The sequence below is a fragment of the Neovison vison genome, chromosome 11, assembly GCF_020171115.1.
Source record: "Neovison vison isolate M4711 chromosome 11, ASM_NN_V1, whole genome shotgun sequence".
NCBI lineage: Eukaryota > Metazoa > Chordata > Mammalia > Carnivora > Mustelidae > Neogale > Neogale vison.
The window spans coordinates 66925733-66938679 of NC_058101.1; the positions used below are offsets into that span (position 1 = coordinate 66925733).

The 12947-nt window shown below is 43.8% G+C and overlaps 1 protein-coding gene across 1 annotated transcript in view; it reads right to left on the bottom strand.

Annotated features, from left to right (window-relative positions):
• The window catches only part of GRK4 (G protein-coupled receptor kinase 4), a 97038-nt gene that overhangs the window by 38076 nt on the left and 46015 nt on the right, over window positions 1–12947 (bottom strand). The window contains exons 6-8 of the mRNA XM_044267888.1: window positions 8457–8549; window positions 7103–7166; window positions 3275–3415 (exon numbers count right to left, since the gene is read on the bottom strand). Of these exons, the coding sequence (XP_044123823.1) occupies window positions 3275–3415; window positions 7103–7166; window positions 8457–8549 (298 nt within the window). The remainder of the gene's footprint in view (window positions 1–3274; window positions 3416–7102; window positions 7167–8456; window positions 8550–12947) is intronic.

Consider the following 12947-nt stretch of genomic DNA (forward strand, 5'->3'; position numbering starts at 1 on the left):
ATCACAGATTGGAAGAATTAATATTGTTAAAATGCCCATATTACCCAAAGTAATCTACAGATTCAGTATAATTCCTATCAAAATACCAATAGCATTTTTCACAGAACTAGAACAAATAATCCTAAAATTTGTATAAAATAACACGACTCTGAAGAGCCAAAGCAATCTGCAGAAAAAAGACCAAAGCTGGAGGCATCGTGCCCCCCATCTCAAACTGTATTACCAAGCTGTAATGAAAATAGTATGGTATTGGTATAAAAACAACCACACAGATCAGTGGAATAGAATAGAGAGCCCAATAATAAATGCATATATATAGTCCATTAATATATGACAAAGGAGGCAAGAACATACAACGGGGGAAAGAGAGTATATTCAATAAATTGTGTTGGGAAAACTGGACAGCCACATGCAGAAGAAGGAAACGGGACCACTACCTTTTACTACACACAAGAATTAATTCAAAATGTATTAAAGACTTGAACATAACAAGTAAAACCATAAAACTCCTAGAAGAAACCATAGGAAGTAAGTGCTTTGGCATCAGTCTTAGCAATATTTGGGGTGGGGGACACAGTCTACTGAGGCAAGAACAACAAAAGCTGAAATAAATGGGATTACAACAAACTAAGAAGCTTCCGCACAGTGAGGGAAACCACCCATAAAACGAAAAGGCTACCCACCGAATGGAAGAATTTGCAAATCACATATCAGATAAGGGGATAATATTAAAAATACATTTTTAAAAACTTACATAAATTAACATGAAAAATAACCTGATGGGAAAATGGGCAGAGTATTCAAACAGATGTTTTTCTAAAGAAGACACACCGATGGTCAACAGGCACATGAAAAGACTCTCAACATCACTAACCATTAGGGAAAGGCAAATCAAAACCACCATGAGATTTCACTTCATGCATGTCAGAATGGCTAGCATCAAAAAAACAAGAAATAGGGGCGCCTGGGTGGCTCAGTGGGTTAAGCCGCTGCCTTCGGCTCAGGTCATGATCTCAGGGTCCTGGGATCAAGTCCCGCATCGGGCTCTCTGCTCAGCAGGGAGCCTGCTTTCCTCTCTCTCTCTCTGCCTGCCTCTCCATCTACTTGTGATTTCTCTCTGTCAAATAAATAAATAAAATCTTTAAAAAAAAAAAAAACAAGAAATAACAAGTGTGGGTAAGGATGTGCAGGAAAAGGAACCCTTGTACACTGTTGAGGAAATGTAAGTTGGTGTAGCCACCATGGAAACCAGTGTGGAAGTTGCTCAGAAAAGAAAAACAAGGGGCGCCTCAGGTGCTCAGTTGGTTAAGCATCTGCTTTCAGCTCAGGTCATGATCCCACGCTCCTGGGACTGAGCCCCACATCAGGCTCCCTGCTCAGTGGGAAGTGTGCTTCTCCCTCTCCTCCCTGTTTGTGCTGTCTCTCGCTATCTCTGTCACTATCTGCCTCTCTCTCACAAATCAATAAAATCTTTAAAAAAAGAAAAAACAGAAATACCATATGATCCAGGAATTATACCTCTAGGTGTTTATCCAAAGAAAATGAAAACACCGATCCAGAGAGGTATCTGCACTCCTAGGTTCATCGCAGCCTTATTTACAACAGCCAAGACACGGGAGCAACTTCAATGCCCACCCACAAATGAAAAGATACAGAAGATGTGGTCCATACATACAATGTGATATGACTCAGCCATAAAGAAGGCTGAAATCTTGCCACTTCCAAAACGTGGACAAACGCAGTGGCTATGATGCCCACTAAGTGCAATAAGTCAGCCAGAGAAAGACAAATGCCATATACTTTCACTCATATGCGGAATCTTAAAAACAAAACAAACTAATAAACAAAACAGAAACAGACTCTGGCACAGAGAACGAACTGTTGATTAACAGAGCAGGAGGGGCTGGGGGACAGAAAGGAAGCGGAAGCGATTAAGAGGTACAAACCTCAGGGCGCCTGGCTGGCTCATTCACAAGAGCATGCAACTCGATCTCAGGCTCATGAGTTCAAGCCCCATGTTGCGTGTAGAGATTACTTAAATAAGTAAGCAAACTTTAAAAAACAGAGGTACAGACTTCTAGTTATAAAACAAATAAGTCAGGGAGATGTAATGTACAACATAGGAAATATAGTTGATAATACTGGAATAACAGAGTGGTGATAGATGGTAACTAGACTTATCACAGGGATCATTTCAAAATGCATAAAAATATGGAATCACTACAATGTACACTTGAAATTAACAAGATATTGTTAATTTTTCCCCATTTAGGGGAAAAAAGGATGAAGGAAAATATTTCCAGGTTTCTTGGGACAGGCCAAGAATACAGAAACAAAAATATTTCCTTTAAACAGAATAAGCCACTGGTATTATGTCCCTTTAACAAAGGTAGATTATGGATTTCTGTTTTTCAAGGTAGTTACACAAACATATTGGAAAGAACTCCATGACGAGCCAGTTGTATTAAAGATTTTCGTGGAATGCACGAGGAGAGACCTGTCACCCCCACAGGGAAATGTAGAGGACGGCAGTGCGGGCCACTCTGTGCAAAGTCTGTCTCCCAGTACAAAGCAGCAAACCTCAGTTCTAAGACAGAAGTGATTTGGAGGAAGTAAGCATGACACCACAAGTCCTTTCCTAAGTTTTCTTTCCCTCTCCCCCTTCACACAGACCTGCCTGTTGCCACAGATGCTCCAGGAGACACGAAGTGGGGGACAGTAGCTAAGTTTGGGGATGAACATCATAGCACCTCATGCACAGCACAGGGCATGGGAGAGTCCCGGTTTCACCCCAGCCCCGCTTGTCTGACCCCTGCCTGACACGGAGAAGGTGGGACTTGACACTCCATACGTTTGGGGAACCCTAGCCGAAAGTGAGCAGTACATTGGGCTGGTGTCAGACTGTGGCCTTGCCGAGACAAGGACTCAGGACAGTGCCTTCAGGCTCCAGAAGCAGTGATCCCACAGCCCAGGCTGAGCACTGCCTCCTGGGAGAGGGGAGGCCCTGACTGGTAACAGCCTGATGCGGGGTGTAAGGAAAAGCCCACAGACCAGGCCCCACTGTTTTGTGTTTGTGTTCAGTAAGAAATGGATAGGGAAGAGGCCACCAGCACAACCAGACTGTCCCCGGTCTCCATCCCCACCACCAGCCCAGGCAGCCCAGCCCACACCCCTGCTGGCGTGGAGGCAGTGTCGGTGGGCCCAGTAGCAGGGGTGCCCAGGAAAGTGGTCCTCACCGCACCATCCCCAGCAAGGACTAAACCCAGATACTCACTACAAATCTGCTATGCACTTTTTCTAGGATTCTCTTTTCATTGAGAGCCATGGCTTCACCTTTCCTCCTCTTTATTCTTTTTTTCTCTAGCTTCTTACATGCATACATCTTTCCTGTAGCTCGCACTTGACAGGCACAAACCTAGTTTTTAAAAAAGTGGAAAAAGGTTTCTACACACCTGCCACCTCTTAGGCCGCCACCATCACCACTACCACCAGCAAACAAACCCCGTTTCTCCAGGATCAGCCCCACCGGTGAAGAGTCTCAAGGGGCTAGTGGACTGGACAGGGGAGGAGGGGGTCACGCTCTGCCTGCTGCCCACAGGTGATCATAGCATGTTGGGTCAGCCAGGGTCTCCCTGGGTCCTTCAGTCCTTGCACAAGGCCACAATGTTCAAAACTAAACTGATTCCTCTTTCTTTTAAAAGTTTAAGAATATAAGAAAAGATATTGCATAGAATTCATACACTTTCATGCTTAGTTATTAAAATATTATTTACACATCACTTACCTTCCCACTAGGAAAGAATGTCCAAAATCACAGAAGTGGAGATGGGGCTATAATGAGCTCCCAAGTAGCAATCCCACAGCTTCTGGGCTATCAACATGGGGCTACCTTGTTTCCTTTGACTCCCATCCACTGCCCGAGCACCCATACACACAGACACACACACCACACACCTACACACACCTGCCACACACATACCACACAAACACTCACCACACGCACCTCAGACATACCCACCGCACACACACACCTACCGCATACCACAGGCAGGTACGCACCTCACACGCATAACACATGTACATACCACACATACACAGATACAGTCTCCTTATAAGCAAACATGAAACATGTATCATTTTAATCCATCAGTAACATGATCTTGATGATAAAATGTAAAGTTCATTGGAAAATAAAGTTCATTATGGAGAAATGAACTCACTGGAATTCCAAGATAACTGTGTAGCCATGTGAGTCCTCCTGAATTTTGGGTGGAGAACCTGACCATATATTATAGAATAGAAAATATTTTATAATCTCCTGTTTTCATCTTACAGTATGACTGTTTTCTCACCATTAAAGTTCTCCCAATATCTGACTTCTCCAAAATTTACTTACTCATTTTCTCACCATTAAGTCTTGGCACATTAATCTTGGTATATCTCTTTATCACAGATTCTTTTTTTTTTTAAGATTTTATTTATTTATTTGACAACAGAAATCACAAGTAGGCAGAGAGGCAGGCAGAGAGAGAGGAGGAAGCAGGCCCCCTGCTGAGCAGAGAGTCTGACTTGGGGCTTGATCCCAGGACCCTGGGATCATGACCTGAGCTGAAGGCAGAGGCTTTAACCCACTGAGCCACCCAGGCGCCCCTATCACAGATTCTTTTTTTTTTTTAAAGATTTTATTTATTTATTTGACAGAGAGAAATCACAAGTAGGCAGAGAGGCAGGCAGAGAGAGAGAGAGAGGGAAGCAGGCTCCCTGCTGAGCAGAGAGCCCCCTATCACAGATTCTTTTAAGTGGAACTGCCAAGTTAAAGAAAGAGAAGGGAGAAGAAGTAAGAGGACCGGACACTGTACTCTCATCTGGACATGAAGACCCATTCACAGCAGGGATTGTCTCCCTGTCGTGAGGAGGAGGAAATGGGGAGGCTGCAGTCACACAGCAGGAAGCAAGCCCAGTTGCTGCCCACGAGTCCTCTCCACGGATCTGTGCTGCCTCTGCGGCCATGCGCGCAGAGACACCACCAACTCTTTAACCTTGGTGCCGCCACAGGACCCTACAAATCTATTCTGGGGGACTTGAAGCCTATGGGAAAGCACTGTGGTCAACAAAGTAAGACCAAAATGTCTGTCCTTGCAAACTCACTGAAAGAGGTGTTAGCATTTGGAAAAAGTAAATCCACCACTGGAATTTGGACTTCAAAGGCATTGAGGCTGTCTGCATTAGGGTCACGGGGCTTCCTCTGATAGGGACACACAATGGAAACGGACTATTTGCTCCCCCACAGACTCAGTATAACAAATGGCACGTCAAGAACAGGTTTGTGAAAAACCAGAACTGTGTATCCATCCGTACTATCTTTTGTGTGGAAACACAAGTAAATGTGTCAAAAAAATAATCTATAAATATAAATACACCAAGTCTTTCACAACAGTTAAAATTTGCTAACACGTTACTACTGCGTCCGTGGATAAAACCTCCATGTGGCTCTAACTAGAACTACATTCTTTTGTAAACACAAGAGCTTGGACCATCCTCTGTTCTTGGACAGAATCTTGAGTTCCACATTTGGACATCACGAAAGGCAGACTAGCACAAATTAAAAAGCACGAGTAAATTGTCTGCTCGAGGAGGTATTCAAGCAGAGGATGCATTTCTTACAGAATCTCTGGCCTGAAATGGTTACAGCAAGCGTGTGGATGGCTCACTGGAAATGCTCCAACGGGTCTCCAGAACTGTGTCAGGCACAACACTGCTCTTCTTCCCCTGAGGTAATGGTGATGTGAGCCGATGTCTCTCTATACCCGAGCCCAGATGGAGGACAGGCCTCCCTTATGGGATGAAGGCCTCTTAGGTCTGCTTCCTAATGCACGTTGGGGGATCTCTGAGGCTTTGGTTTAGGCCTTCCCTGGGAATTTGGGAGCATGGGTGATTTCAATCACAAGCTGGCAGTTTAACTTGCTTCTGACCACACATGCAGCTTTGGTTCCCGGCGGCTGTCCCCGCTCTGGGGAGTTACAAATGCTGGAACTGAATATGAGCACTCCAGACAATAAATGAGGCAATTAACACCTCTTTTAATGACCTAACCAGAACTGCCTGTGATTCTTTGTCCGACCTGCACAACAGTCTCTATATAGGAGAGCCATCATACTGGATCATCTACCAACCAACGATCTACCACCAACTACCTAAGTAGTTTTCTTAGGATTTTCCTAAATTTACACATTTTCTAGTATCTTTTGATGTAGGTGTGGAAGCACATACATGTCCACATAGAGTTGAGATTAATAAGCACATTCAATAATATACTCTGTACTACATCAGCTTTTAGGCTAGTTTTAAATTATGGTAATAGAGCAACAGAAATTCGGCAATCAAAAGAAATGAAATCTTGCCGTTTGCAATAACGTGGATGGAACTAGACGGTGTTATGCTGAGCAAAATAAGTCATCAGAGAAAGACAATTATCATACGATCTCCCCAAAACGAGGAATTTGAGAGGCTAAGTGGGAGATTTGGGGGGTAAGGAAGGAAAAAAATGAAACAAGATGGGATCAGGAGGGAGACAAACGCATAAGACACTCTTAATCTCACAAAACAAACTAAGGGTAGCCAGGGGAGGAGGTAAAGAGTGTGGCTGGGTTATGGACATTGCAGAGCATATGTGATATGGTGAGTTCTGTGAAGCGTGTAAGCCTGATGATTCACAAACCTGTACCCTTGGGGCATATAATACATTATATGTTAATTTTAAAAATTAAAAAAAAAAAAAGAAATTCGGCAATATGGAAACAAACATCTTTTCCATCAGGACAAACTGAGCTTGAATGTCAAATAATGGGATGTGGGGAAATAACTTTTTAAAAAACATATAGTGAAAGAAAAAAATCATGAAGATCTGAATTTTCTAAAAGCAGGTAGCAAAGTACTTTTGTTTGAAGTTTCAATCTTAATTCTCGTGATTGGCTAAATCATTCCCAAAATACCCAGTAAGGAAATAAAGGTATTGGTAAAGCTGATACATTCATGTCTCTCAAGTACCTTGCTGTTTTACTTTTCTAGAAGTATTCCTTATAGCTATTCCCGTATTACTTACCTCACCAAATCCGCCTTTTCCTAGAACTCTGTAATGTCTAAATGTGTCCTTTGTTACTGGTTGCCTAATTAATTAAAAAAAAAAAAAAGCTTCAGTTTCAGGTGTCACATCACATTGTTATTTTATTTTATTTTTTTAATTTTTTTTTTAAAGATTTTATTTATTTATTTGACAGAGAGAGAGATCACAAGCACGCAGAGAGGCAGGCAGAGAGAGAGAGAGAGAGAAGCAGGCTCCCGCCAAGCAAAGAGCCCGATGCGGGGCTCGATCCCAGGACACTGAGATCATGACCTGAGCCGAAGGCAGCGGCTTAATCCACTGAGCCACCCAGGCGCCCCCACATTGTTATTTTAAAAGCCAAAAGCCTACCTAGCTCCTGTCCTGGCCTTCCTTATGACACTGCGCTGTTCAAAGGGAGTGCCTGAGGCAAGAGTTTCCTCCGGTGGGACTCCTTCCATGACATTAAGAGAACTAAGCAGGGGCGCCTGGGTGGCTCAGTGGGTTAAAGCCTCTGACTTCCGCTCAGGTCATCATCTCAGGGTCCTGGGATCAAGGCCTGCATCGGGCTCTCTGCTCAGCAGGGAGACTGCTTCCCTTCCCCTCTCTCTGCCTGCCTCTCTGTCTCCTTGCGATCTCTGTCAAATAAATAAATAAAATCTTAAAAAAAAAAAAAGAGAGACAGAAATAAGCAAATGCTAACGTTGAAAATTGACTGAAAACACTGAAGATAGATCTAGAACGGTCCAATTACCCTGACTAGTTGAAGGAAGGTCGGCAGCTAGTCCCCATCACGACATGGTAGGTATCGGGCCTATTGGAGAGCCTCGGAGGAAAGCAACAAATCTACAGCGCAGTGCCCTATGGGAAAAGAACCTCAACCCAGGTGTTGATACTCAACGTCTCAAAAGAAACATGAATGAAGCAAAACTGGAAATCTAGCCAATCAATAACCATTGTCAAAACCACACTGACTGAGCATGCCCTTCGTAGGTGGCTCTAGAATTACCTCTTTTTTCAGGGACCTGACGCTCATGAAGGTCAAGTCCCCTGACTGAATCTATGCGGCTAGTCCTGCAAGACCGAACCAGTGCACTTCAGGTTCTATTTCTGTGAATCTAGAATATGTTTTATTTTCTAACTACTGTGTCCATAGGGCTGACTGTCATTTTAAAAGGAGAGAAAAGAGTTAACTAAATCAGAAGAAATTACATAACACATATTAATAATTTCTGGCAATACTATATCCAGCCCAAGATTTCCAATATTATCTTGAGAGATGTTAAAGTATACATTAATCAGTATATATTGTGAGAAGTTACTACTTGTTTTTGTTGAATTTTAAATCAGAACATACCTTTCCAACCATTTCCACTGTAGAAAGCGAGAAAAATATGAGCTTTCTTTGTATGCTTCAAATGGTTCTCCACTTAAGTAGTTATGGACAATTCTAGAAAAAGATTTTATGTAATTATATACATTTATTGCATTACAATATGAAAATAACTGTGTTTCAGCATATTCATCAACACTGGGTATGGGAAGTCAATCATTTTACATAATTAAATACATCAAAATTTGCAATTATAGAATTCCACATTCATTTCTGCTGTTATCAGTAAAAATATGAAGGCAAGAATTCAAAAGAAATGAAATTGTTTACCCTCCTAAATCCAAAGTTTCTTTTTATATATATGTATTCAAGGGGTGTGTGTGTGTGTGTGTGTGTGTGCACATGCATCCAAGCACCTGTGTTTCAGTAGGGGTGGTAAACATTTGGTATGTAAGATTAGAATGAGTATCTAAATGATTATAATAGTCATATTGTAGAAAATGTTAATATGTGACAGAACCTTTTTTTAACATTGAGACTAAAGCATCCAATGAACTATGTTTTTATTTTTATTTTTTGAGATTTTATTTATTTGACAGAGAGCGATCACAAGTAGACGGAGAGGCAGGCAAAGAAGGGAAGCAGGCTCCCCACCAAGCAGAGAGCCTAATGTGGGGCTCGATCCCAGGACCCTGAGATCATGACCTGACCCAAAGGCAGAGGCTTTAACCCACTGAGCCACCCAGGCACCCTCTAATGAACTATTTTATGCTATATATTTCCAGAAGAAATTTTAACAATTAGCCATGCTCCTACAGTTTTATTTAGAATTTTATAAAATGTATATTATTTTATATTATTTTATCTTATATTATTACAAAATGTATACAATTTTATATTATTATTATTATTTTTTTTTTTTAGATTTTTTTATTTATTTATTTATTTGAGAGAGAGAGACAGTGAGAGAGAGCATGAGCGAGGAGAAGGTCAGAGAGAGAAGCAGACTCCCCATGGAGCTGGGAGCCTGATGTGGGACTCGATCCCGGGACTCCAGGATCACGCCCTGAGCCGGAGGCAGTCGTCCAACCAACTGCGCCACCCAGGCGTCCCGACAATTTTATATTATTATTATTATATATAAATATTATTTTATATCTATTACAGAAGTAATAAAATTCTTATTTGTAGAGTAGGTAAGGGACAGAATGTAGTCTATTATTTAAAACAGTTCATTAGGGGTACCTGGGTGGCTCAGTGCCTGGCGTGCCCAGAACACCTCCCCTGGGAGAGGATATACTCAGGACATTTTGGTGAAGGTGGTGTCTGAGTTGAAGTAAAAGTCAGCCAGATGAAGGAAGAAGGAAAGGAGCTCCCAAGCATGGACAAAAACCCAAATGGGAAAAGATCATGGTTTTCATTGGGAGCTACTACTAGACCTGCTACTAGACTCAAGAGGCTTGGGAATAATTCCAGCATTTTTACTGACTGTTAGAATTCTTAGCAAGCCACTTGATTTTACTTTATTTTGTTAAAGGAGGTTATTAAAAAATTCTTGGCCTAACTAATATTATAGCACAGTGATTCTCAGAATGTGTTCTAAGGATCCCTATGGACTTGGGGGGTGGGGTTAACAATGTAACTATATTTGTGATCATGCTAAGACATCATGTGCCTTTAAAAACCAAAAACCTTGTTTTCACAGAGGGGTTTTCCAGAAGCACAAGACATGTGACATCATTGCTCTGATGGCTAGTGGAAGGTTTGTGTCTTTTTTAAAAATGTAAGCCAAAGGCATGCCTAGGTGGCTCTGTGTAAGTCTCTGTCTTTGGCTCAGGTCCTGGTCTCAGGACTGCCTGAGGCTGCCTGCCTCTCTGCCTGCTTGTGATCTGTCAGGTAAAAAATAAAAAAATTTTTTTAAAGATTTTATTTATTTATTTGACAGACAGAGATCACAAGTAGGCAGAGAGGCAGGCAGAGAGAGAGGGGAAGGGAAGCAGGCTCCCTGCCGAGCAGACAGCCCGATGTGGGGCTTGATCCCAGGACCCTGGGATCATGACCTGAGCTGAAGGCAGAGGCTTTAACCCACTGAGCCACCCAGGTACCCCCCAAAATAAAATCTTTAAAAAAAAAATGTAAGCCACATACACAGAAGTTCTTTGGGTCCTCAATCATTTTTAAAGTGTAATAGACATCGGAAGGTGTCCAAACATCAGAAGGTCTGACACTGCTGCTACATATACTTGGAGACCTGAGCAGTGTTCTGCATGTTCCCTCGACCACCTCCTCCTATCGCAGTAGAGCGAGAGGGAGGGCCTGCTCCCTGCCTTTAGGAACACCTTTGCCTTCTGAGCACGTGAGCAGCCCAACTCCAAGTCTTTATGGACCAGGGCAAGGATTCTGATACTGTTGACTTGGTTAAATCATCCTTGCAGAGGTGTTTGCGCATTTCCATGAGAAGGAGCACACAATATCAACTTATTCTAATATAATTGTCTATTTCAGTCTGTATAAATGAATAAGCTGATGACTACTTACCAGTGCTTCTCAGTTTCACTTCCTAATACTCCTCATCTCAAAAACAACAGACTCTGCCCCACTGGTCTAGTCCCAGAAATAAACCTACTGAACACAACATTTTTTTTTTAAAGATTAATTAATTATTTATTTATTTGACAGACAGAGATCACAAGTAGGCAGAGAGGCAGGCAGAGAGAGGAAGGGAAGCAGGCTCCCCACTGAGCAGAGAGCCCGAAGAGGGGCTTGATCCCAGGACCCCGGGACCACAACCTGAGCTGAGGGCAGAGGCCTTAACCCACTGAGCCACCCAGGCGCCCCTGCACACACCTTTTAAAAAAGGTTTTATTTATTTATTTATTTGTTTGAGAGAGAGAGAGGGACAAGCAGACAGTGCTGAGCCCCATCCTGAGGCTCCCCACTAAGGCAGCTGTGCTGCCTCTCACTACAGCTTCTTTCGGAAAACAGCAGGGAGTCTAAAGGAAACATTTATGTTCATTAGGCGGCATCAGTACTCTGGAATCCAAAGTGAGGAAGAAGGCTTTTGGGGCAAGGAAGGTTTACAATATGGAAATAAGCCAGAGCAGCAGGGAACTCTGTAAGTCCTTGTTCCTGCAGTGGATCGTGCTAAGGTCCCTGTTAGCCAGAGCCTGGCACAGCAGCTGGCCAGTGACAGGCACCGAGTTAGAATATAAGGAATAAACCGCCATCAGTCAGGTGAGCTAATCAAAACAGACTGAGGACTAAGAACTAAAACTTATTTAAATATGAGTGACTTTTAAGTCCCTATCTTGAAGTGGATACACAGAGCAGGAGCCAGACCTGTGGGCAGTCTGACACGGTCATGTATACCACCCTGTTCTTGAACAACAGGACGGAATTGGAAAAGTGCCTAATCAGAGGGTTAAAAATACGAACAGATTTGGTGAACAGACGTATCAGTGAAGAATCTAAGGCTAGAGGTAAAAAGAGAAATCAGGAAACCAGCTTGCAAGTGCTAGGAAGTGAAATGTCGTCCACACTAGAGAGCTGGATCCCAGCGACAGCACAGGTAGCCGTGTGCGGACACACAGCCCAGACCTAGGGGCGGGAAGGGACCCTTCTGCCCTGCGGCCTGGCCAGCCCTCTAAGTAGCGTGACTTCCCCCGCATGACCTCAGGGGCTTGCGGACATCGGTCTTTGTTACTCATGGTGTGTACTTTCCACAGCTGAAAATGAGATGTGTGTATTCCCTGGCACATGGGTGCCTGTCTTTCGGAATGGTGAGTCATGATGATGTGTGCTGCGGACTGAGTGTTTGTCCCCCCAGAAGTCCTAGGTTGAAACCTAAATCCCAGGGTGATGGTATTTGGAAGGTGGAGCCTCTCTGAATGGATTTGGATTTGGGCTCTTATGAAAGAGACCCCAGAGAGCTCCCCGGCCCCTCCTGTCACATGAGGCCACAGAATGCTGAAGAGGGGCCTCCCCAGAGCTGGACCACGCTGGCGCCCTGGCCACGGGCTTCCAGCCTGCAGGGCTATGGGAGACAGATGCCTCCCTGTCCGTGGTATCTGCTACAGCAGCCAGACAGACTGAAACAATGTGCTTCTGGCAGTGACCTTGAAAAGGCCAATGATAGATGGCCTGCCTTGCCCCAGTGAAGCTGCTCCTGGAGGAGGTCCTGCTCTGCTGCCTTTAAGTATGTCAGCACAGGGGACTGTCTCCAGCCTGTGGCTATCCCTTTCTATCCTGCTCCTGTCTCTAGGGTGTCTTCTAGGGGTTGGGCCAGACCCTCAGCCCAGGATGGCTTTACTGAGGCTCTGCCCTACTCCCGTCATCCTCAGGAAACATGGACGGGGCAGTGTTGCCGCACACTGCCTACGAAGAGGCACAGCCACACGGAAATGATTGACAATGACCTGAGATGTGGCACAGGGGTGGCCTGGCTGCTGGCACTCTGTCTCAGAGCACAGGGGACATACGCTCCACTCCACAGCTGCTGATCTGTACACCAGGGAA